At 47.7% G+C, this 26355-nt stretch overlaps 1 protein-coding gene across 1 annotated transcript in view; it reads left to right on the top strand.

Moving 5' to 3' along the window:
* The window catches only part of ss (aryl hydrocarbon receptor spineless), a 179008-nt gene that overhangs the window by 129038 nt on the left and 23615 nt on the right, over nucleotides 1–26355 (top strand). The window contains exons 4-7 of the mRNA XM_075697542.1: nucleotides 8503–8592; nucleotides 11592–11727; nucleotides 22242–22315; nucleotides 26144–26331. Coding sequence (XP_075553657.1) covers nucleotides 8503–8592; nucleotides 11592–11727; nucleotides 22242–22315; nucleotides 26144–26331 — 488 coding nt within the window. The remainder of the gene's footprint in view (nucleotides 1–8502; nucleotides 8593–11591; nucleotides 11728–22241; nucleotides 22316–26143; nucleotides 26332–26355) is intronic.

A 26355-nucleotide genomic window follows, 5' to 3' on the forward strand; every position in this document is an offset into this window, starting at 1 on the left:
GCCGCGACTGGTAGCCGAACCCGCGACCTTAACAGCGGAATTTCACAGCCACCGTACCGCCGCGAAAAGTAACGTTGCTGCTTCGCTCTCTATATAGCTCCCTCTCTTTCTGCGTTCAGTTCGATATGTTGGGTCTCGCAGAAAGAAAGCGACTCATCTCAGCAGATCGAACCTGCGACAGCGCCACCTCACGAGAAAGGGCAAAAACAAAGAGAGAGGCAAGAAAACGGCGGCAGCATAGTCTAACCTACATAAGGAGCCGCTCACACGTTATATATACGGTGCTTTATTTATGGCACATGTCACCGTCTCCGCAGCTCCCGGCTTGCGGACGACTGCGGGGAATTTTATGGCGGCGGACGAGAACCAAACCGCTCGATCTGCCGAAGGGAGCGACCGAAGCAGAAAAAGAACAGAAAAATGAAGAGACTAAGGAGAGACATGAGCAGAGAATAAAGAAAGAAGAAGAAACCAGGAGGCTCGCGTCGATGTCTCCTCTCTAGAAAGCCCGCCACGGATGGAGCTGCGGTGCCCCGACGAGCGTTGCATCGAGGAAAGTTATAATGCTGTGAAATTAATCGCGGCTAAAGGTGCAGGCGCATTTATGTAGAGATAAGAGACGGTCGACATGCGCAAGGCGCCTCCTAGTTTTGCTTTCTTTTTGTCGTTGTTATTCAGTGCTTCGGTTGGTGTGACAGAGAAAGAGAGCTATAGGGGAGGAAAGAGAGAGGGGGGTGGTGTTCCCAGCTACGCTCAAGTCGAGAGGCGAGCACAGCTCACTTTACTATCTGGCTTCTTGACCGGCCGAAGAAAGCTATCATTGCTTACAAAAACCATGCTGGCAAAGAAAAATATATACATATATTTTTTCGAATGCGACGGGATGACTGCTCTATACAGACCACGCTTCTCCGTCGGTTTGTGTCTGTCCGTCCACAAGGATGTGTTATTGTGTGCGTTTGTGTACGCGTACGTGCGTGTTTCTCATTTTATTACCGTAGTTAATTCTGCCGTACCAGTAAAGCGACTCCTTGAGGTTTCTGCTCCGTTGCATTCACCATGTCGCCTTTCCTGTTTGTCGTGTAATAGAGAAGGAAACTTCTGGCAATTCGTTGCAAAGTGAACTGGCGTGTTGCATCCTGCGATCCAGCTCTGCACTGCTTATTCTTTGACCAGCTCACCACCGAAGTAGCGCAGTGTCTTGCTACGGTTGTGCGTCTGAAAGCGCTCAATCGCTTCTGGTATACCGTGCGTATGGCTAACTCCAAACACGTTATATCATTGTTCAAGGAGTGAGAGCAGGTGGAACTCCAATGCATGACACCCTCCTGACGTCGTTTGTTGATATTGTGCTTGAGTCCCCTTCCAGACATGTTTGAAAGACGTACACTTCGAATTAATTTCACGCCTCGAATTGCTTAAGCGCCAAAATTATTGCTTGGGCACTTGGGAAAACAAGGGGAAGGCGGAAGATGGAAATTCAAGACCATAAGCAATGCGAGAACAAAGTGAAGGCGGGAGCCAACGTTTCGACAAGTGGAATTTTCTTCTAGGAAGTCTTGTCTTCTTCTAGAAGAAGACAAATCCACTTGTCGAAACGTTGGCTCCCGCTTTCATCTTGTTCTCGTTTTGCTCATTTGCTTGGGCACTTGCAGTTTATTGGATTTTATTGTACCACATAAACAATGGTACAAAATATATAGAAAAACCAGGTTGGAGCAATAAACAACAAATCCTACGACCGCCATAAAGCAAATAAGTACACAATCTAGCCCAATAAAAAAAAAAGAGCCTCGATACACCGTTGCCCGTACCAGTAGAAGAATGACATTAACGTGAAAAAAAAGAGCACCCCATCAAACGTGTACGGTACTTCACTGGTGCCGGTCAAAAGTCTAGCCAAAGCCGGTAACATCTCCGGCAATAAAGTCAACTTGGAAGCTTAATGCTGCAGACACACAAAAGCTGTCTATAGGCAATCTCGCTGCTACAGCCAGAAAAGCCTCTAAGCCTCCGCAGTCTGTTCAGGCTCCAATGCAAACAGCGTAATCGTGTTCGAAGGTAAACACGTACAACGCTCCGCAAAGACCGAAAGGGCGCACTGCTTGACTCGCTGAGAGAGAATCGAGACACGTGAAAGGCAGAGAAAGGAGACAATGTACCAACACCAGGAACAAGCAGCCACCGAAGACAAGAACTGCCTACACACGCCGACGGTAACCGCCCAGAAGTTGCGATGTATAGGACGAGAAGAGAGAAAAGAAAGCTACCGCGGGTCCGGGGCGTATGCGACAGACCGCGAGGGCTGTATACGTAAACGTCTCAATCACGGCCGTTCCATCTCCGAATGTCCTCCCGAACCCGCCCCCGCACTCTTGCTCGATCGCTGGTATAAGGACAGGGGAGACAGACACGCCCGCTCGCATACCGTAGTGAGGCCGCCGCACTATAGTCGAGAAGGGTACAAACGCGCGATGCCTGTCCTTTACGTCTCCCGGTTGCCCCACATTTTCTTGGTATCTTTCGTTATGTGTGCAGTCGTAAAAGGAACGGGCAGTGGCAATCGCCTATACATGGGGAACCGTCGCAGAGAGCTCTTGTCCAGCGATTGAGGATCCCCCGGCGGGCCACGCTGCATGAGTATAGACATACACACACACAAGAAAACAAGGTAGATGCAGGGGGTTCAAAGAGATGCGGGAAGGTGGGCGGGGCGGCCAGACATCGAGAGAAATGTCCACCAGATAGTCCACCGAGGAGGCTGCCGTATTATAGCAGCGGGCGAACGACGCACGCACACGTACACGCGCAACAAAGATGTCAGTGTCTGCGCGAGCAAGCCAAATACGGCAAGAAAAAATACAAAAAGGTAAAGCAATGACGAAAGGAAGAAGGCGATCGCGAAAGTTAAGGCTAGCGGGGAAATAAGCTGAAACCGATAAACACACGACAGACATATAAAGGCGATCGAGAAAACTGCCACACTGTATATAGGCGCTCGGTGAGCGGCCGCGCGTCTCTATCTTAGGACTGTCTGCAAGTTGAGTCCTATTCGCTATGTATTTGTCTTTGAAATCTGTGCTCCCTATTTCATGAAGGAGCGCTTGGCATTTATTTGTGTGTGCTTGTCTGGCGGCTTCTTTTCCACGCTAAGCTTCAAAACTATGGCTCAACGAATGCGTAAACAAAGGCGCGGATGTTTCAAAATGGGAGGAAGAGAGGACCGACTGTCGTCGCTTTCAGCAGCCATCTTTTAAACGTCTGTTTCTTTTACTTCGCCGCTCCCCATCCAGGTCTGTCCTTTCAACCATTCTTGCCAAAACAGACGGGACACGCTCACCGACACCCACGCACTCGAAGATACATAACGCGCGCGTGCCTCGCTGAGTGGGAAAAACGCTACGCGAAAAGACAGAGTAGTGGGAAGGGAGGTTTGTACGGGAGCATAAACTCGCGTCGAGATGTTGAACGCTCCCGGGTCGTCGCTCCAAGCGAGTGAGGTAGGGGGGGGGGCGGTTATGGAAGGCGAGGGGTAACAGCAGCAGCAGCAGCAAGGCATCGCGGCGCGTCGCACGGCCTGCAGCGGTTCCGATCGATCCGTATAGGCCGAATCCAACGTCGGGTGCGCGCCGTGGGCGGGGTCGTCCGTGCGGCTTCCTTTGTCTCCTTCTGCCTCCTCCCTTTCTCTGTCCTCCCTATTCCCCTTTATGTCATATTTTTTTCTTCCACACTGGTGCACTATTTTTTCCCTCTCATCGCCTGGAACGCTATAGACGCTTTCGCTCTCTTCACAGAGTAAGAGAGAGAGAGCGTCTATAACGTTCCTTTGCAATACTCTCGATACGTAGCCTTCTCTTTGTCCCGTTACTCCCCATTCCCCAGTCTTTCTTTCTGTATAGGCAGCTCCTTTCTTTCCGATTTTCCCTACGCTCTTCCTTCGCTCTTTTCCTCCCCTGCCGTTCGACGTAGTCACTTTATCCAGCCGGCGCGCCTTACCCGGCTCTTCCCTCGCTTTTCTTCCTCTCGTTCTCCCATTTCCCTCTCCCAACGTGCGCGCGCGACTCGATTCCGTCCAATGGGGAATCAATGGAACGCGCAGCGGGTTTTCCCCGCGGTGGCTGTCGTCGACCGTCGCGACGCCGGCTTCACCGAGCGTGGCTGTGCCGCGGAGAGCGGCGAGTATGGAGCACGCGCGGTCGGGCGCTTTAGATTGGAGATTCCCAACGAAGCTACCATAGCGTGTGCCTCGTTTCGGTACAGTCTTCGCTTAAAGTACGCCGGCCACTTGTAGGGCCGTTGCCAGACTGTGTGACCTGCGATTGAAATGATAGCATACTGGTGCGTGGAGGTTACAAAGGACGCAGTAGACATTCCTGTACGCGCATCGTTTGAGCTCTGGAACCCCGGGGTGGCAAGAACGTCGTGGGGACCATTTGATAGTGTTTCCAAATTTTGTTGCCTACTTTTTGTTTTGTTTTTTGTTTTTTATGGATGAAAGCGTTTATTAATAGGCTCTTTGTGCGGCCAAAGTTCTCCTCCGCTGCTATAGGCAAGGAGGCGGATTCTCCGGTTACGAGAAGGGACGGACTGGGTACTTTTGATACTAAATGTACAAGCAGGCTCGTATCTGCTGATTCAGCGTTATAAATAAGCCGATTACTGGATTCGATTGTTTGGCTCCCGACTGAAATCAATTCGAGCTCAACCCTTCGTCGACTTAGCGCCAGCACATCCCTCCACGGCTTAGCCAACGGCTTGCGTCGGAATGCGCTGGACGATTCCATGCAGTTTAACACAGAATGGAGAATTAGATTAAACTGACGCACGATTAGGAGGCCGATTCAGAACGAGAATATTTTTTTCTCGTTCTCGTTCCGAGTCGTTCTCGTTGATTCCCATCCCAATTAAATATTTCAAATAAACCTGCGCGTGCTTTGCAAGGTAGAACGCTGTGCTGCTATTCAAAACTCCGCCGCTGCGGGTAGACGTGCCACTAACTTCTAGTGGTATTCCGTTGGCGCGGTTACTATACGGCCGATTTTATCGTCTGCCCCTGGATGCATGCAACTTGTGGTGCGCGCAAACAAATAAACGCCGGCGGAGATACGATTCTAGTTAAGCCAGTTAAGAGAAAGAGACAGACGACACATTTCTGGGCTTGTAAAGCAAACAGAATTCATTGCGCAGCTTACTCCAATCTCTTCCTAAAGATTAACTGAGAAGCCAGTGGACGGAAGCTAAAGGCCTCTTTCTATTCGCAGCAGCACTTCCTTGCTCAGCGGGGCGCTACTTCCGCGGTTTTCTGGCGTTGATTACAGTGGTTACCCTTTCGCAACAAAACTGCGCATATTTACGACGTCGCAAGCTACTGTTCAACGAGTCCGAGACGTACAAACAGACGCTCTTAGACGGGCTGAACGTACGTCGCACATTTACGATGCGCTTAAAAGATAATCGTGTAACACACGATTGAATGCAACATTCGATCCAATTTTTCTTCCTACGCCTTTAATTTTAGATCGTTTATCGTACAGTGTGGCTTTAGATCTTCCGTGGGCGTTACTGGTCGTAAACACAATCATTGCCGTCTTATCTTTACGTCCTGAGTAAGCGAACAGGGGGAGGACGAAGCGGAGTCTTCATTTGATCTGGGGCTGTGGGGGTAGGGCTCTAGAAACGTTATGTGCACGCAAAAAACAAAAATGCAAAAGTGTTGTTTTTGCTTTATGGATGTTCTAAAGGTGGCAGTAGGTTAATTCGAAGACCGCTGTAAATCGAGATCGTCGGTGTTTAGAAACACTCAGGCATCGCAGGCAAAATGATCACAGAAGCATCACAGGCAAAGTGCGAGCTTCCCCGGCAGTCTCTTTGTCTGTAATATTTGTATAGCCCATCAACACTGTGTCCTTGCATCAGTTTTTCGGCGAACTGATCAGCACTTCAGTCTTCATGTAATTAGATTAGCCCCACGCCATTCGTTAATGCGTGCTGAACACGTTATTTACTGCAAAGGGCTTTTATATATATATTATTTGTATTCATAATGCCATTAACACGATCTATGCCATTAACAACAACACAGAGAGAGTTCTTTATTCAGAAGCCCAGCGGTTTGCCGGCGTAGAGGTATTAACCTTCACATTAGTCTGCAAGAGAAGGGGAGCGGGCGGAGGAAAGCCCTAAAAGAAGGAGGGCAGAAGAAAGCCGAAGAAAAAAAGATACAACTTGATGTCTTGATTTCGCTATGGAGTCAGACTTGTTCGAATATATGCGCCGTCTTAACTTCACTGCTGCCTTTTTACACGATGTACGTTGTCCAAATAACAGCTGGTGTTCTGAGAGAAAGACCAATTGGTTCAAGGTAATTAAAGAAGGAATCAAGTGCTCGACGTTGCATTGATGGAGCGCACCAGGGTCCTAATATGCGCCTTAGTGTCAAAAAACATGGGCAGGTTGTTGCCATATTTGTCTTGCATATTGCCCTTTCATCACTGTATACGCTGTAAAGCGTAGTAGATCATGTTCGATCATTTCCAGAGAACCACAGTTGTTCGCAACAGGGGCTTTTGGTTTGACCAATGCAGTAAAGGAGACTCTCTGTTTGTGGCACGGTAAGTCGTAGGCGACGGTAGAGTGTCTCTTAATCCAGAGGTGGTCGCCTTGGATTGGGAGCATTGGTTGAAGTTCAGAGTCAATACAGTACAGCAAAATGATAATGCCCGAAGGGAGAAATTAATATAAGAATTTATTCCGTTCCTTACAAACATACCGCTTTGCCAATGCCGATGTCTCAATTTTTTTTTTTTTTTGCAGAAAGTATATTTCATGAATTTTGGAGGTAGTGGCCGTTACGAGCCGTCTCATTCGCTTTTTCATTGTCCAATATGTCGCTGTGTGATGGAATCCGCTGAAATGTTACGAGATGATCAGATTTACAGGCTAAGTGGCGCAAGCATGTAATATCCTTAAAGCATACTACAGTTAGTACATTGACATTTTCTTAAGGCTATAAAATTACCCATATCACCGGGTAAACAGCAACCCTCTTGAGAGCGTTAATCCATGTGGTACAAGCGTTCCGTGCTTCTCGACTGACTTTTTCGAGCAGCACAAAAACACTGGAGTCAATAACCCGTCCTGCAGTCGATGTCGCAGAAATTTTTTTTAAAAAGGGGGAGGGGGGCGTGACTGGATCACGTGCGCCAAAGTCACACCAACACCTTCATCAGAGAACAGTTGCGTAAACTTGCATTCACAAAATAATAAAGTACAGCGGGCATTGCCCCAGTTGCTCGCTTCGTTGTCCTCAACAGTAGCTTTAAGCCACGGAAATATGCAAATGAGTTTGTGACCAGAGCTGAACCACATGTACCTCCACCGCCTCGGCGGCAGTGTCCAAACAAACGTAATTTAAACAACAACAACAACAACAACAACAACAACAACAACAACAACAACAACAACAACGACGACGACGACGACGACGACGACGACGACGACGACGACGGTGACACCTAAAATAAATAAATAAAATAAAAAACGGTAGAGAGGTTTGGCTTCACTGCATAGACACACTGCATGCAGTGAAGTAACCTTGCCCTCGTGTGGAACTCGAGAACAATATGGAGTGAATTGAGCGCAGAATCGTCGCTCTTTCAAAGTGCGACTGGCTTTCTACAGACGCACACGTAACATTGCACAGTATTCTGTGCACTTGTTGCTGCAACTTCACTATTTTATTCTGAGCAAAACGCTAGGTTGACCTTTTTTAATTCCGACAAGACCTGTATGCGTAGCCGCCCCACGCTGCTGACAGAACCTAGATAGTCTATAAATAGGAATACGAAGTTAAGTTGCGTTAGCAAAGTATGCCCCTGCAATGGCAGAGCGGCCGTTACTAGAGTCACAGAGGCATGATAAGTCATAAAATCTCAACAAATTAAAGATCATGGGGGGACGCCGTTCTCTGTTTCCCGCGCCAGCTTGCCACATATAGAGTCATGATTGTTGAGAACGTCTACTAGGGTCCAATAATTAATCGGTGAAGTACCTCAACTTATAACTTTAAAAGAATTACAGGGAGAATCTAGCAAGTTACGGGATTTAAAATACGAAATCCTACTTTTCGCTCTTTAAAATTTACGGTGACCAGTATTCAAATTGAGGCTCTTCTTACAAGCCTAACGACTGTTTGATAAATCGTGTTATTTCTTTTTATTTCTTATCGAATCTTATGCTCAGTCACACTGCTCGTGCCCCCCATCTGGTAAAACAATAAATAACCATGGCAGTTTCGGACTCCGGAACGTCTGCGTAACACCATAGCAACATCTGCGTAATCACAAAACAGTAAATTGAAAGTGGAAGTGAGAGCGGTCTTCCATATTTTCTTCAGCGCCTTAACACTAAACGAGTCTCGTTTTAATTCTAACCTTGATATAACATCGCATAGTGCACACGGTGCTGCGATTATGAAACGTGACATATTTGCGGCGTTTGCAGGCGCTCAACGGCTTCCTGCTCATACTCACCTGCGACGGAGAAGTTTTCTACGCATCTCATACGGTAGAAACGTACCTGGGCTTTCATCAGGTGAGTTTCTTACAAATATTTCGTACTTGGTTCACTGATATCGGCAGCTATCGTTTAGCTTGTAAGCACATTAGAACAACTACTGCCTTAAAATAGCACGCAAAGTTTGCTCCCGCCAAGTGCGTCCCTCAGTAAGCTTTTTTCTTGTTTCTACTTTTCTTTTTTTCTTACGACGGAAATACGTTTTATTCTTCTCGATCTGAGTGTTCCGACGCAGCTAATTTGTTCATCGAAACGCGGGCCGTTGGTCTGCAACTGCTCTGTAAGGTGTCCCCAGACTACATTACAGAACATCAAAATAAAGAAATTTGTAGTCCCACGTTAGACCTCTACTGTACTATACATACTAGATGCGTACTAGATGCGTACGCGCACCTTAAGTCCGCGACCACTGACGTCGCCCGAAGAGAAAGACCGTCGCGCAGGTATTAAAAGGACCGCGGGAAGGTATAGAGCGGCAGAGAGAGAAAGATGTGGAGTGACGAAATAAATCGATCTGAAGGGATGATAGAACAAAGAGACTTTAAACGATAGAAGAAAAAAAAAGAGAGAGAGAAGGACAAAAGGCGAGGTAACGCGCTCACGGCCACCTGGCGATGGCGGTCATTCGGCGGCCCCCCTGCGTACAGCACAACGGCAGCGACGCTCGCCATAGGAACAGCAGCAGCAGTTGCACTGGCGACTGCGTTGTCGCGACGCTGCCGCCGTTGCCGCTCGTTGAATGGACGGCGGCGGTGGCGTTCGCGCTGCCAACGCTCGCGTTTGGGGACCGCGCACCGTTCGTTCGTTGGTCGTTCAGCGAGTGAGGGAGAGGGACAACAAAGGGAATTGGAGGGCGTGCGTCGGCGGTGGTGGTGGTGGGTGCTCGCTGAACCGTGGGCTGTTCATCACTGCGCGACATCAATTAGGTCCTGTCCGCGGACGCAATTAACGCGACCCCCCTGTCCCCCCCCCCCTCCACACACACACACTTCCTACAGGCCTCCCCACGTCGTCGCAACGCTCCCCATCTTTCACTTTTTGCTCGCCCACTGTCCACTAAACGCGTCGTGCATCGGCAGGAGTATGCAACGGTCAAGCGGCGACGGCGGTCTCGTCGCCTACGCGCGTTCCTTGTGACGGATTTATCGGGAGGTGGTGTCGGGCTTGCTTATGTATTCTGCTCGCTTACGAGCTCGTGCCATGCAGTGCCCTTCGCGAGTCGGCCAGGGAGCGCGCATGGCGAAGTTATTAAACAACGTGCCAGCTTATGCGCAAACTGTTTATTAGACAGTTTTAGTTTAGCGTCCGCAGCTATAGCGTACGCTATACGCTATAATATAGCGTACGCTAAGCAGCGCACATTTTCGACAATTTTAGTTGGCCGGCGATATCTTTGGATCTCAGAGGCCATATGCCGTCGTTGCGGCTATTTCGCGCCTTTAGCGACAGGTGGCGCTGACATCTCGAATGTTTCTTTCGTTAGGCTTCGACTCGTTCGAAACGAGAAGCGATCTCGAAAACACCACGAGGTTATCCATAATACTCTGTCGCCGAAGCGGCCTGAGACTAAGCGAAAGCCGTTTACACAGTCATTTGCTACGAACGAAGTGCATTTTACAAAAGCAACGCCAAATTCAATTCGAAGTGGGCAGCCGGGACCGCCGCCATGTTTCCCGCAAGCTCCGCAAACCCCGCAAAAACGCTAACGCTAACTCGTTTGCGTTGCGTACGCCCGCTATACCCGCTATTTCGTTTAGCGTTCAGCGCATGCGCAGTGAAGATCCGCTATTTTTTAGCGTACGCAATGGTATAGCGTACGCTATACTAAAACTGTCTATTATACTGTAGCGTATTCGTTGAACTAGTTCACTTATCTATAGGTATTGTCAGCTGCGCTTCAGCGATGACGTAAGTTCTTTCACAGTGACATATTGACAGGGAGTTGGCGCGCGACGACGGTAATGAACGCTTCTATACGTTAAACGAAATACGTGAGCTGGAGTTGAAATTATGACGTCACTGCAACTTAAAAGGAGGCGATGAGAAACAATCAGCCTACGTTGGCAGGTCATTCCCTTTTGGAACACTCTGCGTACTTTCTTTAAAGGCAACAAGTCCTTTAAGCAGATAAAATGAATACGAACTTTTATTCTTGAAGTTCGCAACCGCATAAGAGGTGCTGATGACGTCCGAGTGGGACGCCACGGATTTGCGACATTTTCACTTATATGGGCCCGCTGTGTGCACGAGCAATCTACAGGCAGTGATCAGGTCCTGTCATTTTCGATTGTTTTGGAATTCAATGTAATTCTTCTCATCAGTAAACCTTTTATTGGGATCTTCCATACGTTTATATAGGATTTATGATGCCAAGAGAAACGAGAAACTCCTGTATAACTTTCAACGTCTCATCACACGTTCTTTGCTTGTGAGACTTTTATTAATTTATTTATTCTTTTTGCTTGCGACGTCAACACTCCCAGAAGTAATCCACGCAGTAATCCCTAAGCGTGACTCGCCAGCCTTAGCCACACTCGAACTCGAGCAGCAGAGCGAGCCACATATTACTTGCATTCCTGTGCCTCACGGGTATTGCCTCGTGGTCATGCATGCTATGGATTCATCTAACAAGCGAATGTGTTATTCACAACCTCTGTCCTCACTGTCACCCTTAAAAGATATCTCCCCTTCCCTTTCCGCCGGTGTTAAGTAACACGATAGAGGAGCATACAGTCAAATTCGGCTATAACGAAATCATCTTTAAGAGTTCATAAAAGTTCATTATAGCCGGGTTTGAACTAACCAAATTATTTATATATCGCAGTATTTTCGTCCTGTTCACCTTTATCGCTGCAAGTGAACGCGACGTGGTAAATGTGACGTCGCGTTCAGCTGCAGAGTGTGCTATACCCGTGATCCATTTAACTATAGACAGCTACACTCACGTTGCAATGCACTTGCTACACCTGATGCGTCGCCGCATGATCGTGTTGCCGTGTTCACACCTGTTCCGACAGTCAGACATCTGCCACCAGAGCGTCTACGAGCTGGTGCACTCGGAGGACCGCGAGGAACTGCAAAGGTTTCTGCTGTGGAACTCGCAGCTGCCTTCCGACCGCAGCGCCATCTCTCTTCAGGAAGCTCTCTTACCAGGTGAGGGTTGCCCTCGGCCAGAGTGTTTGAAATCACGCAGGTCGACGAACTCCGTCTCATGCAAGTAGGACTTGTTTTGTTATTGACCTAGTTGGTACAGGATCGTAGAAGTGGCACAAATAAGACGGCAAATAGTAGTAGAAGACTAACAGTAGTCTAGATGACACTAACAACTTTATTTTCTGAAGGTGGCGCAAGTCTTATATACCGGATTCCTCCCTCCCCCCTTCTTTCGTCGGTTAGCCGTTATAACTCAGATGACTACTCTTTGGGAGGTAGTATTTATCTTCTGTGCGTATGTCTGTGCGCACGTGAGTATGCATGTGAATCCGCGCGCATGTAAATGTGCTCGTGGCAGCTTTCGAATTTTTCTTTTTTAATGTTAGAGGACAACGCGCAGAAAAACACGAGATGACGACATCAGTGGAGCTGTATAAAGCAATTCCCGCTTGACGAGAAAGAAGAAGAAAACGAAGTCAAAAGAGGATAAACACCGCAGAACAAAAGCTCGCGTGGCCACGTCAGTGCGTGCCCGCCGCAGACTGGCAAGCACACCTGGATGGCTTTCCCTGCTCCGAATGCGGCGGGAGAGATTTCTCCCCTACCGAAAGCCCAGCGAAAGGCCGCTCCCCACCGCCGCAACCATGAAGCGTGCGGTCGGGATCACGAGGGCCACGAAACCAAAACAGCGCTCAGCCAACCACGAAAACACAGAAAGAAATAGCTTGCAGAGATCGGGCAACAGTATGGAAACAGCGCTCTTGTTATCATTGCTTTGTTCTCTGCGTTAGAGAGAAAATGGGATTGGGATATCCCGAAGCTGAGCCGGTAAAAAGGAGGCAGGGCAGACGATGAGTAGACAGCCCAGTCGTCTTTGGGGCTGCAGGCAGCTGCCTTTCACATTGCCAGCGCTTGGACTAACTCGGCCCTCAACTCCTACCCACCGTACTGAGGCATCTATGCACTCCCCTGCGCCCCTTATATCAATTCTTGCTCCCCCTCTCTCTCTCTCTCTCTCTCTCTCTCTTGTGTTCATCAATCCGTATTCGATTATTCGATGTATACCTTCTCATATCGTCCCCACTGGTCACGCCACTCGCGGAGTAAATGTAAACCACGAACGCTGACAGAAGAAGCGGAGAAAGACAGGCGTACGCCCGAAGCTTCGGGTCTCCCAGTGTCCCGTCCGAAAGTGGCACCAGTATATCAAGCGGTGAGCGCTCTAAGCGCACTGCTGTTTCGCTTGAGCGTCGTTACAGCCGTGCACTATATATATGCATGTACCCTTCCAAAAACACCGCTCTCTCTTCCATTTTAACGTCCCCTTTATACGGGCCAATCCCCTCCGCAACGCCCTAACCGCGGCGCCAGTCCGTTTTCCTTTAAACGTGGTCACGACCGCGCGACCGACCGCTGCTCGTGGCAGTGAGACGCATATAACAGGGTGCCCCCCCTTCCCCCCCCTTCCCCCCCCCTTCCCCCCCCCTTCCCCCCGCTGCGCGGTCGGTGAAACTCGCTCCGAGTAACAACCTCATTAACATCATAAATCAAACGGAGCTTCCTCTCGTGTATACCTATCCGCTCGCTCTCAGGAACTCCCTCCAGCCTTCCAGAATATCAGTATTTCGGCCTCGTAGGCTCCCGAACCCACCCGCACCTAATCCCAAGTTTTCCTTGACGCGCGCATTCATGTGCGATGCTGCAGCCCATCTTTACTGTAGTTAGTACCCACTCAACCGGCTCCATGCATGCACGTGACCTATGCGTACGATAAAGAACACGACAGGCGTTAGAATTAAAGCAATCATTCCTTCATTTTCATTGCTATGTGCTCCTTAAGTTCTGGTTCTTTTGTTTGTAAGCTCCAAATAGTCTCGATTAGTGGTTAATTTCGCGTTCATGCGGGCTGGTCGTTAGATCTTGTCAAGCAATAGCCTTAAACAGTGCGATACAGGACAAAGCAAAAGAACTACAGGACAGAGTGCTGCCTAACAACCGGTGATTCTATTGCTGTGTCCGTTGTCGCGCTGTTTAAAGTTGTTGTTCAACAAGTGGCTAATTTATATTGCATCTTACAGTGTATTCTATTCTTTTGGGGCAACCCGATTCTTGACCAGCCCCTCAGAATTGATTTATGATTGAAACGTAAAGGTCTACATCTACAAGTTGAATTGAATTGAATGGAATTTATTCTCCTTGAACAAACACACAAGGAAGGAGTAGCCACATAAAGCTACTGAGATTAGTAGCTTGACGAGGTGGCTGCCCCTTTACACTGCAGCAGCAGCAGTTATTGAACCATTTTCATACAAATGACTGCTTTTACACATGTACGGACAATGATTGCGCAAGGAAACCTAAGCATTTTGCAAAATGCGAAGGAAAGCTTCACTATAATGAGCAAATACAAGAAAATAGATAAATAAATGCATCATAGTTCACAGGAACTGATATCGTATTGTTTTTTTTTTTTTTTTTGGACAACTGTGACACATCTGCAGATTTGTTAGCAAGATTATTGAGCAGAGCTGGAAGAGTAAAAGCGATTTATTGTTTCGCATAGTTCTTTTGAGGAGTAGGTATGTGCCAAATATTTTGCTGACGCGTAGTGTATACGGCAATATTTTCTCTTAATTCTGAAATCTCGCTGTAAAAAGAGTTCTTTCTTGTGGCCGAACAGTATTTCTGGAGTAAACGATAGTTATAGAAATTATGGACATTTGTAACCTTAAATTGTTTAAAGAGTTGCTGCGTGTGAAAATCATGTGGGACATTTGCAATTATTCTCATAAACTTCTTTTGAATTAGGAACAGTCGGTTGAGATTCGTTTTTGTTGTTGTGCCCCATACTATATAGGTGGGCGTAGGATAACTGAGAAAGGGCTAACGAGTTACGTAGTAGTAGTTTTATACGTTGAGGAATGATATGTCTACATTTGCTTAGCATACCCGCAGTTTTGCGCAATTTTTAACGAGTTTCGCGGATATAGTCATCCCAAGTTAAAGGACTTGAAAAATATATGCCCAGCACTTTCATGCATTTTGATATTTCAATCACATTGTGACCAAGTGTAATCAAGGGCAAGTTTACAACCTTATTTTTTGGTCTGAAGAGTATTGCTTTTGTTTTTGCGGTATTAATAAGTAAGGAATTGCACTTTGTCCATTCCAGTAAAAGCAGCATTGTTTCATCAGATATCTTTTGTATGTCGTGAGTTGCTTTACCGGCGATTAATAATGTAGTGTCATCAGCATAGCAAATTGATGTTACATGTGGATTTAAGGTAAAGGAGTGCAGGTCGTTGACGTAAACACAAAATAAAAGTGGCCCCAATATGCTGCCATGAGGTACTCCCATCTTTATGCATTTAATATCTGAAGAAGATGTTCCTACTGTTGCGTATTGCTTACGATGCCTTAAGTAAGAAGCTAGGAGGTCATACGCAATGCCATGTACACCGTATGACTGCAATTTATCAATTAGTATTTCATGCTGTAATGAATCAAAGGCTTTCGATGAATCTACGTGTACTGCCAGTGTTAAATTACGGTCTGAGAAGTTTTTTAAGATTATTTCCTTTTGCTTTAGCAGCGCGGCTTCCGTCGAACAATGCTGACGAAATCCATGCTGAAAATTGTGTAGTAATGATTGTTTAGAAAAATAGTTAGACAATCTTATATACAAGAACTTCTCTATCGTTTTGGAAAAAAACGGGTAAAATCAATACGGGTCTATAGTTCTTCAATACATTTCTGTCACCGCCTTTAAAGATTAGTTACTTTTGCAATCTTCATGTTTTTTTTTGGAAATACACCAGTGGAAAGGATAAGATTAAAAATGTGCGTTAATGGACGCGCTATCTCATGCACTACATACTTTAGTGGTCCTAATTGCAGCTTGTCTACGTCCCAAACGCTACTGTTTTTAAGGTTTATTATTGCCGAAGCTACCTCTTGAGCGTCTGTTGGGTAAAAAAATATGGTGTTTGGGCTTGTGCAAGGTCTTTGTATACTATTGTGTTGCGTTACTTGTGAATTGGTTAATGAAAAAATTGTTGAACAGATTGGCTAAAGCAGAACCAAACATAATCGTTACCGTAACATATTGACAAGTTGCTTGTAGTTACCCCTTTATTTTCCCTCTATCCTCAATGAAAGCGGGTGTTTCCGTTTGAAAGACCTGCCTGTATATAGTGTATCGCTAAAGAGTTACCGCCGCCACTCACTGTCTGTATCTTTACCGGTAGGGGTGTGCGAATATTTGAAGCTTTCGAACAACAAATCGAATAGTGTCCTATGCGATCCGGTCTTTGAATCGAATAGTCACTGTTCGTAAATGCGAATATTTTTCGAATACTTTTGGAATACTTTTAGAATATTTCGAAGCGCCAACTATGCCCAATTAAACATAAAATTGGCGCCAAATAACGGTAAATTTTCACCCTGGCGGGCATAATCTACATAAAACATGAGAACTTGCGCAATGGATCAGGCTACGTATCTAGGTACCCATACTTTACAGATTATACAGCGATCATTCGCATTGTCCCAAGAGTCATGTGCATGCGAAGAAACTCCTTGTTTGTTCCTAATTCTCAATTTGTGTTTTTAATAAAAAAACGCTTCATAACGTACTACGCAATCAGGCAAATTTGCTAACCTTAAGAATACTAGGTTGTGGACATCGTTTTATATTGATTGCGATAAAGGCTGTTCATTATTCAAAAACTATTCCATACTATATTCGATTCGGTCTCAAAAATCAATATTCGCACATCCCTACAAATTAGCGGCACGCAGAACACACTACAGCGGCTTTTGTCATCCAGTCAGATGTAGAAAACACGCCTGTATGTCTCTGTATACTCTCTCGCTGTCTATTGAATAGAACCATTCATTCGCATCCTCGTCACTGCCCGGCGACGAAATCTGAAGCGCGCGATTCTGGCCGCACGAGCTTTCTGCCGCCCCATGTCATGAAGTCAGGCGTCGGTGTACATTGAAAACGACTTTCCCATTGCTTGTGAAACTTTCTGTGGCAGATGTGGACATTTTTCTGTAAAACAGAAAGAGTTGTATTACGAGGGGATTTATGCGAAAATTGGCCTCAATTATCACATTGTAGTACAACTACTAAACATTCCATAAGCGTAATAATAATATTTGGGGTTTTACGTGCCAAAACCACTTTCTGATTATGAGGCACGCCGTAGTGGAGGACTCCGGAAATTTTGACCACCTGGGGTTCTTTAACGTGCACCTAAATCTAAGCACACGGGTGTTTTCGCATTTCGCCCCCATCGAAATGCGGCCGCCGTAGCCGGGATTCGATCCCGCGACCTCGTGCTCAGCAGCCCAACACCATAGCCACTGAGCAACCACGGCGGGTCCCATAAGCGTAAGGTTGTACGTCGAGAACCCGAAACATGGGCTAAGATTTCCCAGCATTCGGTGATACTCATGACGTTGGCTGCATGTAGGACAACTGTGCACACGGCATTTATTACTTTATATGAATCCCCCCCATGTAGTATACGGCTCCATGACACTTGAGATATACTCGAGGTGGGGTGCAATGCGCACTAATTATTTGTTTAGTTTCATTTTCTTCCCTTAAGCAATACTTTCTGCGATAAAATAAAAGGCAATGAACAATGAGTAAAGTCACATTCTAATTGTAGTTGAATAAAAAAAGGACCATAGCTCTATAGAAGGTTGAAAGATCTGCATAAAAGCTAAACGAGGTTACGCCCATGCGAGATGACCGGTAAACGCTTGGCAGTAGCGCATTGCCTTTGTGCATGGTACGCGTGCGAAGCGGTGCAGCATCCACGACTTCCTCTCTTAGTGCATGCAGGCATGCGTTCGTGCGGCCGTTCGGAACACGCGAGTGGTGCTGCGTGAATTCAATGCGAAGTTTTGAAACAATTATCAAGTCGTCGTGCAGTGTCTTATGCCGAATTATTAAGGTATTTCATGTCACGTTGCGTTACCGCGTTGTTCTACAATGCTGCACCATAATGCCCCCAGAGATTCGGAGGAGTAGCGATGAAAAGTGCTTTGCTATTTCTCGCTGCGGCAAAGAAGGAAAAAAACGAAAGAAAACAAACAAATGAGACGCTAGCAGAGGAGCTCAGTTTCAACTATAGCACCCCCTTCCCTGCTCGGTTTTCACCTTTACTTTTCTGGTTCGGAGCATGAGCGATGCGGAATCCCGGCCAGCAGCACGAGATCAATTTCGAAGCGGGTTGCACAAAGAATAGGGCTAACAAGAGCCACGTGTGCAGGCCAGGAAACGACAAAAGAGGCGGGCCGCCGTCTGATTCTTGCCTCGAACCCCTTTCACCATTTCCCTGCTCATCGGACTTCCTAGCTTATGGTTTCTACAGTTCAACACTACACACCTTTCTGTTCTTGATTTCCTTCTCTTTCTTCCTTTTTTTTCTTTTGTCTTGGACATCATTATTTTATCTCTTGCTTATCCTTAACGCTGTTCATTTGTTTTACTTGCTAGGGATCGTTATGCTACTAGAGGCTCGGGTCTCGTTCGTTCGTACATTCATTAGTTCCTTTTTTTTTTTTTTTGTTCATTCGGCACATTGGAAGCCAGACCTGGTCTCGAGAAGATTGTACTGACACTCAGATTATTGAGCAAGCGAGCAGAAAGGGAATATAGGAATCGCCTGCAGAAGAGAATTGGATTGGGCTGGTCTGTACATTTCGGAACTTTAAGGGTGACAGCGTTAAAAACAAAACGGAGACGAGAGTAAAGACGACGCCGTTAGGTTGATTGTCAGTCAACGCCGCGCTTGTCTGCTCTAGTCTTCGTCCTGTTTTTAGCGCTACCACCTCCAAGTTCTGAATGTAGGAAACATAGACGCAAAACAATGCTTGCGACGAACACGCAAGCATGCCCGCTTTCGCTCATGACTCGCAGTGTGTCCGAAATGAGTCAAGACGTAAACAAATCAAATGAAAATCGCCATAATCAACGCACGCGAAGTAGTCGAACGCATGCCGATGCGGTCAAACTGGTGAAAAGAAAGAAAACAATCACGCGTTTCGATCGTAAAATACTTACTTCCCTTCATCGAAGCAACCGGAAACTGCACATCACATCGACGATTGCGGAGGTCATCATTGTCGATGGAAAAATCAGGGAAAACGGCAACGACGACCAAAACAACGGCGAAGCGCACCTGGGTTCGCTGTCACCTCAGGTCGCAAAAAAAAAAAATCTTACAAATAAGGAATAGCGGGGGAGAAGCTGACAATTTTCAAGAGAGAGCTGTTCGACCGACTGGCCGGCTGGCGCTTCATTTCGCTCGTCTGCACGATGACACACCTCGGAAGCGCCGCGTGGCGGATTTTGCAACTTTTGATTTGCACCTTTCCACTGCAAAGGTGGTCGTTGGCGGAAAAGTGGTGATCGCCCCTGTACCGATCGGGTCCCGCGCTGAGACTTCCCCGCGCTCCTGTCAAGCACGGCTTCTTGCGGGCGGAAAGGTGCGCAGTAAACACGACGCCGCCGTCAACACGCGCGCTCGTCTCCCTTATGTCGCGACAGCGCGCACACCCGGTGGTGGACGCCGACGAAGAAATAAAATAAATAAATAAATAAACGAAAACAAAATCAGGAAGGGGCGCGCTTTCACCTGCTTGAACGCTCGAGCGGTTTCTTTGTTTCCCAGCGAAGCGCGGGGAAGGTTGGAATCGGGGCTGGTGGTTGCGGGGTGCCGTACGGGGGAGGCTTGCCGAAGCAGTGTGTTGAGCGGCTAGTTGTTGTATGGGAGGGAGCCAGGAACGAGAGAGAGTGCGGCGCACACGTATACGGTGGTGCGTACGGTCCCGCTGACACATTGAATAATGCAGGCGGGACGACCGGCCGGCCGTCCGACAGACAGAGCGGAGGGGAGCCAGAAATAACAGGGGAAAACGTTAATGGGCGCCCCTTGCCAGTCCCAACGCCGCCGCCGCCGCTTACCTGGCGGCTTGCTAAGCAGACAGGGAACCGCGCAGCAGAGGCAGAAGGCGCCGGGTGTTGCGGCGCAGCCGACGAAGCAGGGGGAGGACTACGAAGGGGAATCCGCGGCCGTGCTGGAGCCGAGCGAAAACTGGGCGATAGGAAGTGGCGAAGGAACACTATACCGCGATGAACTGTGGCAGCGAGGATTTTGAGGGTGGAAACGTGCGTACGAGAAAGCGGAGGAAAGGGGAAAAACAAAAAGGAAGAAAGGAAGACGTGGTTTAAACAGGCGACGTGCTCCGGCAATAGCGGTAGTTTCACCCCCCGAAGAAACACCCCTGCCATTGAATTTGGGAGTTGATTGCGGTCTTGCAGGGATTTAGAGTTGTGCCGTCCTGGTCGTGTGCGCGTGTCTGCACACCCGTTGGGATGGCCCGGTCCAGTCCCGCTATATTAACGCGACAGCGTTAAGGGCCCCCTGTCGCAAAATATCCTGTGTCGGCGTCGGACATCGTGTCGAAAAAAAAAAATAACATTCTGAACCACAATCACGCGGACCCTCCGCGTGGCGCAGAGGCGTTACTGAACTGATTGAATTCCTCAAAGTAAAATGTGTCAGAAAAATCGTAAAGTACGACCTAAACACGACCTACAGACATGATAGCGTCGGATTGTGATTTGAATGTACAAGAAAACATAATTTTCTTACACGGCAACTCAAACACAAACCCCTTTTACAGCGTTTCTTCCATTCATAGAACCGTGAGGCCCGTTCGGTTCCTTGCAACAACATCTAGATGGCGCTCCGCTCCGCGCATCCGGATGCAAGAAAGCTGTGGTTGCCGGGAAGCGTGACAAGCAGTCATGGATCTTTGAATACTATCGCGTTCCATTCTTAAAGGCAAAGCTTAAGCGTCCTCCAATTTTTTTTCGCTACGGCCGTGAAGGCGCGATGAAAAACTGGCTTTCCCGTTCCGTGGAGGATCACCGCGTTTGATGCCACGTGACTATTGCGCTTGTCAGGAACGACGCCGACGATCTCACGATCATCGCTCGAGAATAAATGAGATTCGGTATTCTCCAGAAACATATTTTGTCTCGCGCCTAACGATGTAAATCTGGTTCGTAAGCCGGGTTCGCGCCTAACGATGCACCTCGTGCCTAACGATGCAACAAGACTAGCACGCTAAGTTTCACGTAGCCTATGGCTTAAAACTTTGTTTTCCCTCGCACGTGTACCGTGACGGGCGCGTAGTAGCCTGTCTCATTTGCACATTATTGCGTAGTTGTTACTTATAATCTGATATTAACATGGAACATACTGCGCCACCGTGAAATAAATGCTCGGTACGTATATAGGCATCAATAATACAAATTGACACTGGCTCAGCTCGGCTATGCCAGGATATACGTAGCGAAAGCTAAGGCATAATAGCATGGTTAGCCTTGGTTAATCTTGATTGCAAGTCCAGGCTAGTCTGGTTGTCTAGATATGTTGCGGCGTTTAGCCAGTCGTTCGGCGCGCTGTTCGTCTGTTTCCTGGGCGATTCGTTTCCTCTTCATCTCGTTCCGATGTCGATTCCAGCCCCCTCCTGCTTATCAGAACTGTCGCCGTCCATACTGCCGCCTCAACTGTGGTTGCGGCGCACGCGAGCTCTCCTTTTCACTCCTCCGACATGTTATCAGGTATGCGACGCAGCTGGCGAAGCGAACGGAGGCGAACGCAACGACGAGGAACGCGGTGTGACGAGGAACGCGGTGTGACGTCATGTGCCTCCTCGGAGCACGGCCACGGTGAAATCGCAAGTTCGCGGCCAGTAAAGCCTTCGCTTTAATAACTGAGTTTGTATGATCCGCCGACAAGCCTTTCTTGTTCCCCTGGACTTAGAGATCGCAGCTTTATACGTTGAAACTGCTACGAGTAAAGATGCGTCGTGGGGGGGGGGGGGCGACAGGCCAGCGCAGTCACAAAAGGCAACCAGCCTCAAACCCTTCACTTTCAGTGACTGTGCCGGTTATATACCAGTATTTCATTTTATCTATTAGCGTTCTCTTTTGAGTGAGTGAGTGAGTGAGTGAGTGAGTTCACAAGACTATAGGCGCCAGGAAATCATGACATCAAACGAAATAATGGTAAAACTCGTCGATGCCAAGCAATTTTTCCGACACGGAAACAATGAACATGGACTGTATCCTCGCTCAGTCGCTGCTCCTGATAATCAGTATCCCAGACTTTTGGAGGACATGGAAGGGTACAGGAAAAACGCATAAACCACTTAAAATAATTTGACGATGACGAAGATGGTTGGGATAATGATGATCCTAAATTATCGCACTCACTACGGATCTATAGGCTATGAGTCGGGCGGTAGGAGAAGACATAAAAGCAAATTTTATATGGAGCAATACAATTGCAAAAAAAAGATGCTAAAAAGCAAGAATAATCACGGGTTTGTTATCGCCCTCTATTTTCATGCTTTCTTTTTCTATTGAACAACTTGGCAAGGCATTTCATTGTTGGTTTGCGATTTCGCTTGCCCTTTTCCAGAGAATGCGCAGTACCTGGATAGGAATTTCACGGTGCGTTTTCGTTGCCTGCTGGACAACACCTCCGGTTTCTTGGTGAGTAACTTACAACCTTTGCACCCGCAGCGAACAAGTTTCCTTCTTTCCGTGTCAACACCATAAGCGCCCGTATCGCGTTCTTCCTTTCATTAGCCGCGCTTACATGAACACAAAAGTACAGCGCGTATCACATGCATGTCTTAGCGCATCATGGTAATATTACGCAAAAAATTACCTGTATTGCTTCTTCCTTCATCCCAGCGAGTGCGTATAGTGAATGAGCGGTGAAGAGCGAGAGAGTGTGATTGTGAAGAGGAAGAGGCGCTATTTTCTGCAGCCCTTTAGGGAGCACGACTCAGCGCCTTGGGAAGGGGAGGGGAACATCGCACGCCGGCCGCAGTCTCAATTTCCCTCTCTTCCTCGAAGTGATACACCAGCGTTTGCATGCACCGCGTGAGACGACTTACACAGTGTCGGATTACTGTCTCGTGGTCCATCAATGCGATTCAACTTCCAAGGGCACCATCGCCGCTTACATGGATGCGATGCGCTAGAAATGAGATTCGTCGTGCCACTTGTCGCATTCTTGTGAAACGCAGCTATTATACTCCGTTGTGCTATAGAGATAGAACGGAGTAAGGAATGTTCACGGTAGGTTGAAGTGCTTGTCTACAGTTTCATTGACGTGAACCACTGTTTAACAACTTCGTTTACTGTCAGATTTACTTATCAAAAAGTAAAGCGAACTCGGAAAACAAAAAACAATAAAGCAAGCCCCTCCACTCCACTATCCTTTCTTTTTCTTAGTCACACGAAACGAAACACACAGAGGTGTTCAGGTGCACTCAATCTTCGGCGCATTAGAACGCTGCTGTAATGCGCTAGTTTCTGCGCAAAAATGTGAATTCTAAGAGGCTTCTTTGATGGGAACAGCCTCCCCTGTTCCCAAGTCCAGTCGTTGTGACCTCATGAGTGTCGGCAGTTTAAAGGAAAACAAAAGAATAGTAAATGACTTAAGTAAAAAAGACCAAAAGGCAGCCTATGCTTCAACATAGAATAAAGAGCAGCAGCCCCCCAAAAAACTAGCCTTGCGAAAGGCAACAGCGCGATCATCATCGAAGGCAGCGCCCCGCAGCAACTGCAACGATAGGAAAAGAAATAACAAATGGGGCGCTCTCAGGGGGTTGCCCCGTTTAACGGAACGTGCTAGTCGGTGGCAGAGCATCGAAAAAGAAAGAGGCAACAACAGCATTCGAGGTAGGAACAAAAGTAAAGCAAATAAGAAAGCCATTGAGAGACCTCATAAGCGTGCGCACCTTCCTACCTAGGCCACAACCTCGGGGGTACGCGTAGGAAACCTCGCTAAATGGCACTCTACCGATCGCCATCGCCATCAGCGCAGACTTTCGCTTTCGCCGCTCGGTCGGTCCCCATTGTTGCTATTGTTTTCTTGTTTGCGTTGTTTCCTCCGGCTACTATGCCTCGCAAGGGCTGTTATAACGCTTGGAAGCGCCCGTTTGCAAGCGTTATATCTGCTCAAGCGGGCAGGCGTTGTTCTTGTACTGCGCATGCCATCCTCTGCTGTTAGGAACGTGTGTGACTGTGGTGTTCAAGTAGTGGCACGCTCCTAGTCGTTCTTTTGCTTGCTTTCGAGGCTAAAAATGACAAGCTACGCGACTGCTTTTCCCGTCTCTAAGGAAGAAATGCTGAATAGTAGATACTAGACAGGTTTACCTAGTCCGTAAACTTATTGCAGTGTACTGTATAACGGAATACAGGAAGACCAGAGGTGGGACCACAGTAGCAGCACTGTTAGTGACATTTAGTGGCAGCTTCTTCAGCCGCAAAGCGTTAGAAACGCTTCTTGTTCGTTTGTTTCATGCTGTCATCATCAAAGGAAACTAAAAAAATAACGTGGATCTGAAGTTTTCCCTCTATCGTACCGAAACCCGAGTGCCCGATCGATCGATCGATCTATCCATCCATCCATCTATCCATCCATCCACCCATCCATCTACTCATCCATCTATCCATATATCTTGATTATGATACCTACCACCAACGTTATGTATTCTTAATTCGTCGTCACTGTCTTCGTTGTTGCCGCTATCTTCGTTTCGCAGTTATCGTCATTGCCTTGCCGTTGTTGTCTGGAGCACGCCACTTTGCCTGTTGTATACATTGCCACTTTCCTTTAAGTGCACCGTACGCTTATTTCTCGTGCTATTTCCCACCTCTTTCTTCACTTACATTTATTTTATTATAGGCTTTATTCGTCTCCCCTTTATTCACTGAACTCGCAAAGCTTGACACTGCCTAGCAACCATCAGCGATAAAGAACCATGAATCGTCGTCTTCGTCAAGATAGTCAGGCCCAGACCAGTGTAGGCACGGGCGTCCCGGACGTTCACGTCTCCTGTGAATGCGCCTTGTACGGGAAGTCCGGGAGGGACGAAAACAAAAGTAAGAGATGAACACGGGGGAAACGGAGAGAGAGAGAAAGAGAGAGAGAGGGAGTTCAGCGTCCAGGTGCATCGGTTAATGATTTATCGATAAATCTGTCCTGTCTCTGTGCGCACCGAGCAGAGAGTCTTTCTTACCGCTGTGTATGCGCGTTATATGCGCTCTTATGCCTCCATTACCAACGTCTCTCTTTTTTTTTCGCTTTGTCATCTCAATAAGCAAGGGAGAAAGAGTATCCTGCTTTAGGCGACTTCTTTTTATGTTGCATCGCGCTTTGCGTTCTGTTGTCCCCCGTCTTTCTTGTGTTCGCTCGTCGTCGGTTTCGGCACCGTTTTGTCCCGTTATGCATGCATTCCTGTGCACTTGTCCTGCTACTGTATCCACTAAATCTTCCTTTCATTTACTCATTTTCTGACAAGACACATGAAAAAATAAGTAAGCGGTGTCGGCAGCAGCAAGACTCGTAATCATGGTTCACGTTTCGTCGAATTCTGGTCATGTCTTGAAGTGAATGAGTTTCCCAGCAAGAACCGCTGGCCTTAGAGTTGCTCCGATGACGATGATAATAATGACAACGATGGTGACGAAGAAAAAAAAAGAGAGAGAGAGAGAGGATAAGAGGCGTTTTTATGTAGAGTTGACTAGAGAGACAAGGATAAATCACAGGCGAGGAGGTGAACCAGGGCTGAAACCAGAAGGATGACGGAAAGGTGGGTGGGTGGTTTCAAGGTCGCCTAGCTATCTCCGACACAAAGGAACTTGCCTCAAAAGGCTCGAGGCATGCGTCACTTCCGGCACTTAGCCCTGATTACCGCGGCCGCATTTCGGAACGCTTACGCTTAAGAAGCCGCAGGAAACACATTTTGCTGGTTTCACACGTGCGAGCTGTCCTTCGCTCGTAAGACAGGTCGTATACCGCCATTCGAACAGAAATTTCGAGATTCAGCGTCTTCGCGCAAAGAAAAAGAAAAGCCAGCTAAACATGTAGTGTCAGCGTTAGGTGTATCGGTGGCTGTATATACCGTATAGGCTCGTGTAAGGGCCGCACTGTGACGAGGCGCGGCCCTTACACGGGACCGAACCTTTCGGTCAGAATGGTGCCGGCGCCGCCGGCGACGGCTGCACACCCCGGGTGTACCATTGCATCAGAGGTCAACGCGCAGCACTCGCCATCTAGTAGCGGCACGCGGAAGTACTCAGCGTGCGAAAATTCGCTAGTGCGCGTGCGCGGCATCGGAGCACCGAGTTCAACTGCTTCTCCGATGGGTCTTTCTTTCAAAATTTCGGGCTGCCAAGTTAGGGGTGCGGCCTTTACACGGGTGCGGCCCTTGCACGAGTCTATACCAAGTCGTCTCTTTGGGGGTGTCTCTATGGTGCGTCTCGGACCGTATAACTCAATCTTCTTTCATCGTCGAACTGCAGCGGCTGGACATCCAGGGCAAGATCCGCGTCCTTCAGGGCCAGAACCACAAGACCGAGGAGCCGCCGCTGGCGCTGTTCGCCGTGTGCACGCCGTTCGGGCCTCCGTCCTTGCTCGAGATGCCGCAGAAGGAGTCCATGTTCAAGAGCAAGCACAAGCTCGATCTGGCGCTAGTCTCCATGGACCAAAGGTATGCATACTATACTGCCATTGC

Source organism: Dermacentor variabilis, chromosome 6 (assembly GCF_050947875.1).
Source record: "Dermacentor variabilis isolate Ectoservices chromosome 6, ASM5094787v1, whole genome shotgun sequence".
Taxonomy (NCBI): Eukaryota; Metazoa; Arthropoda; class Arachnida; order Ixodida; family Ixodidae; genus Dermacentor; species Dermacentor variabilis.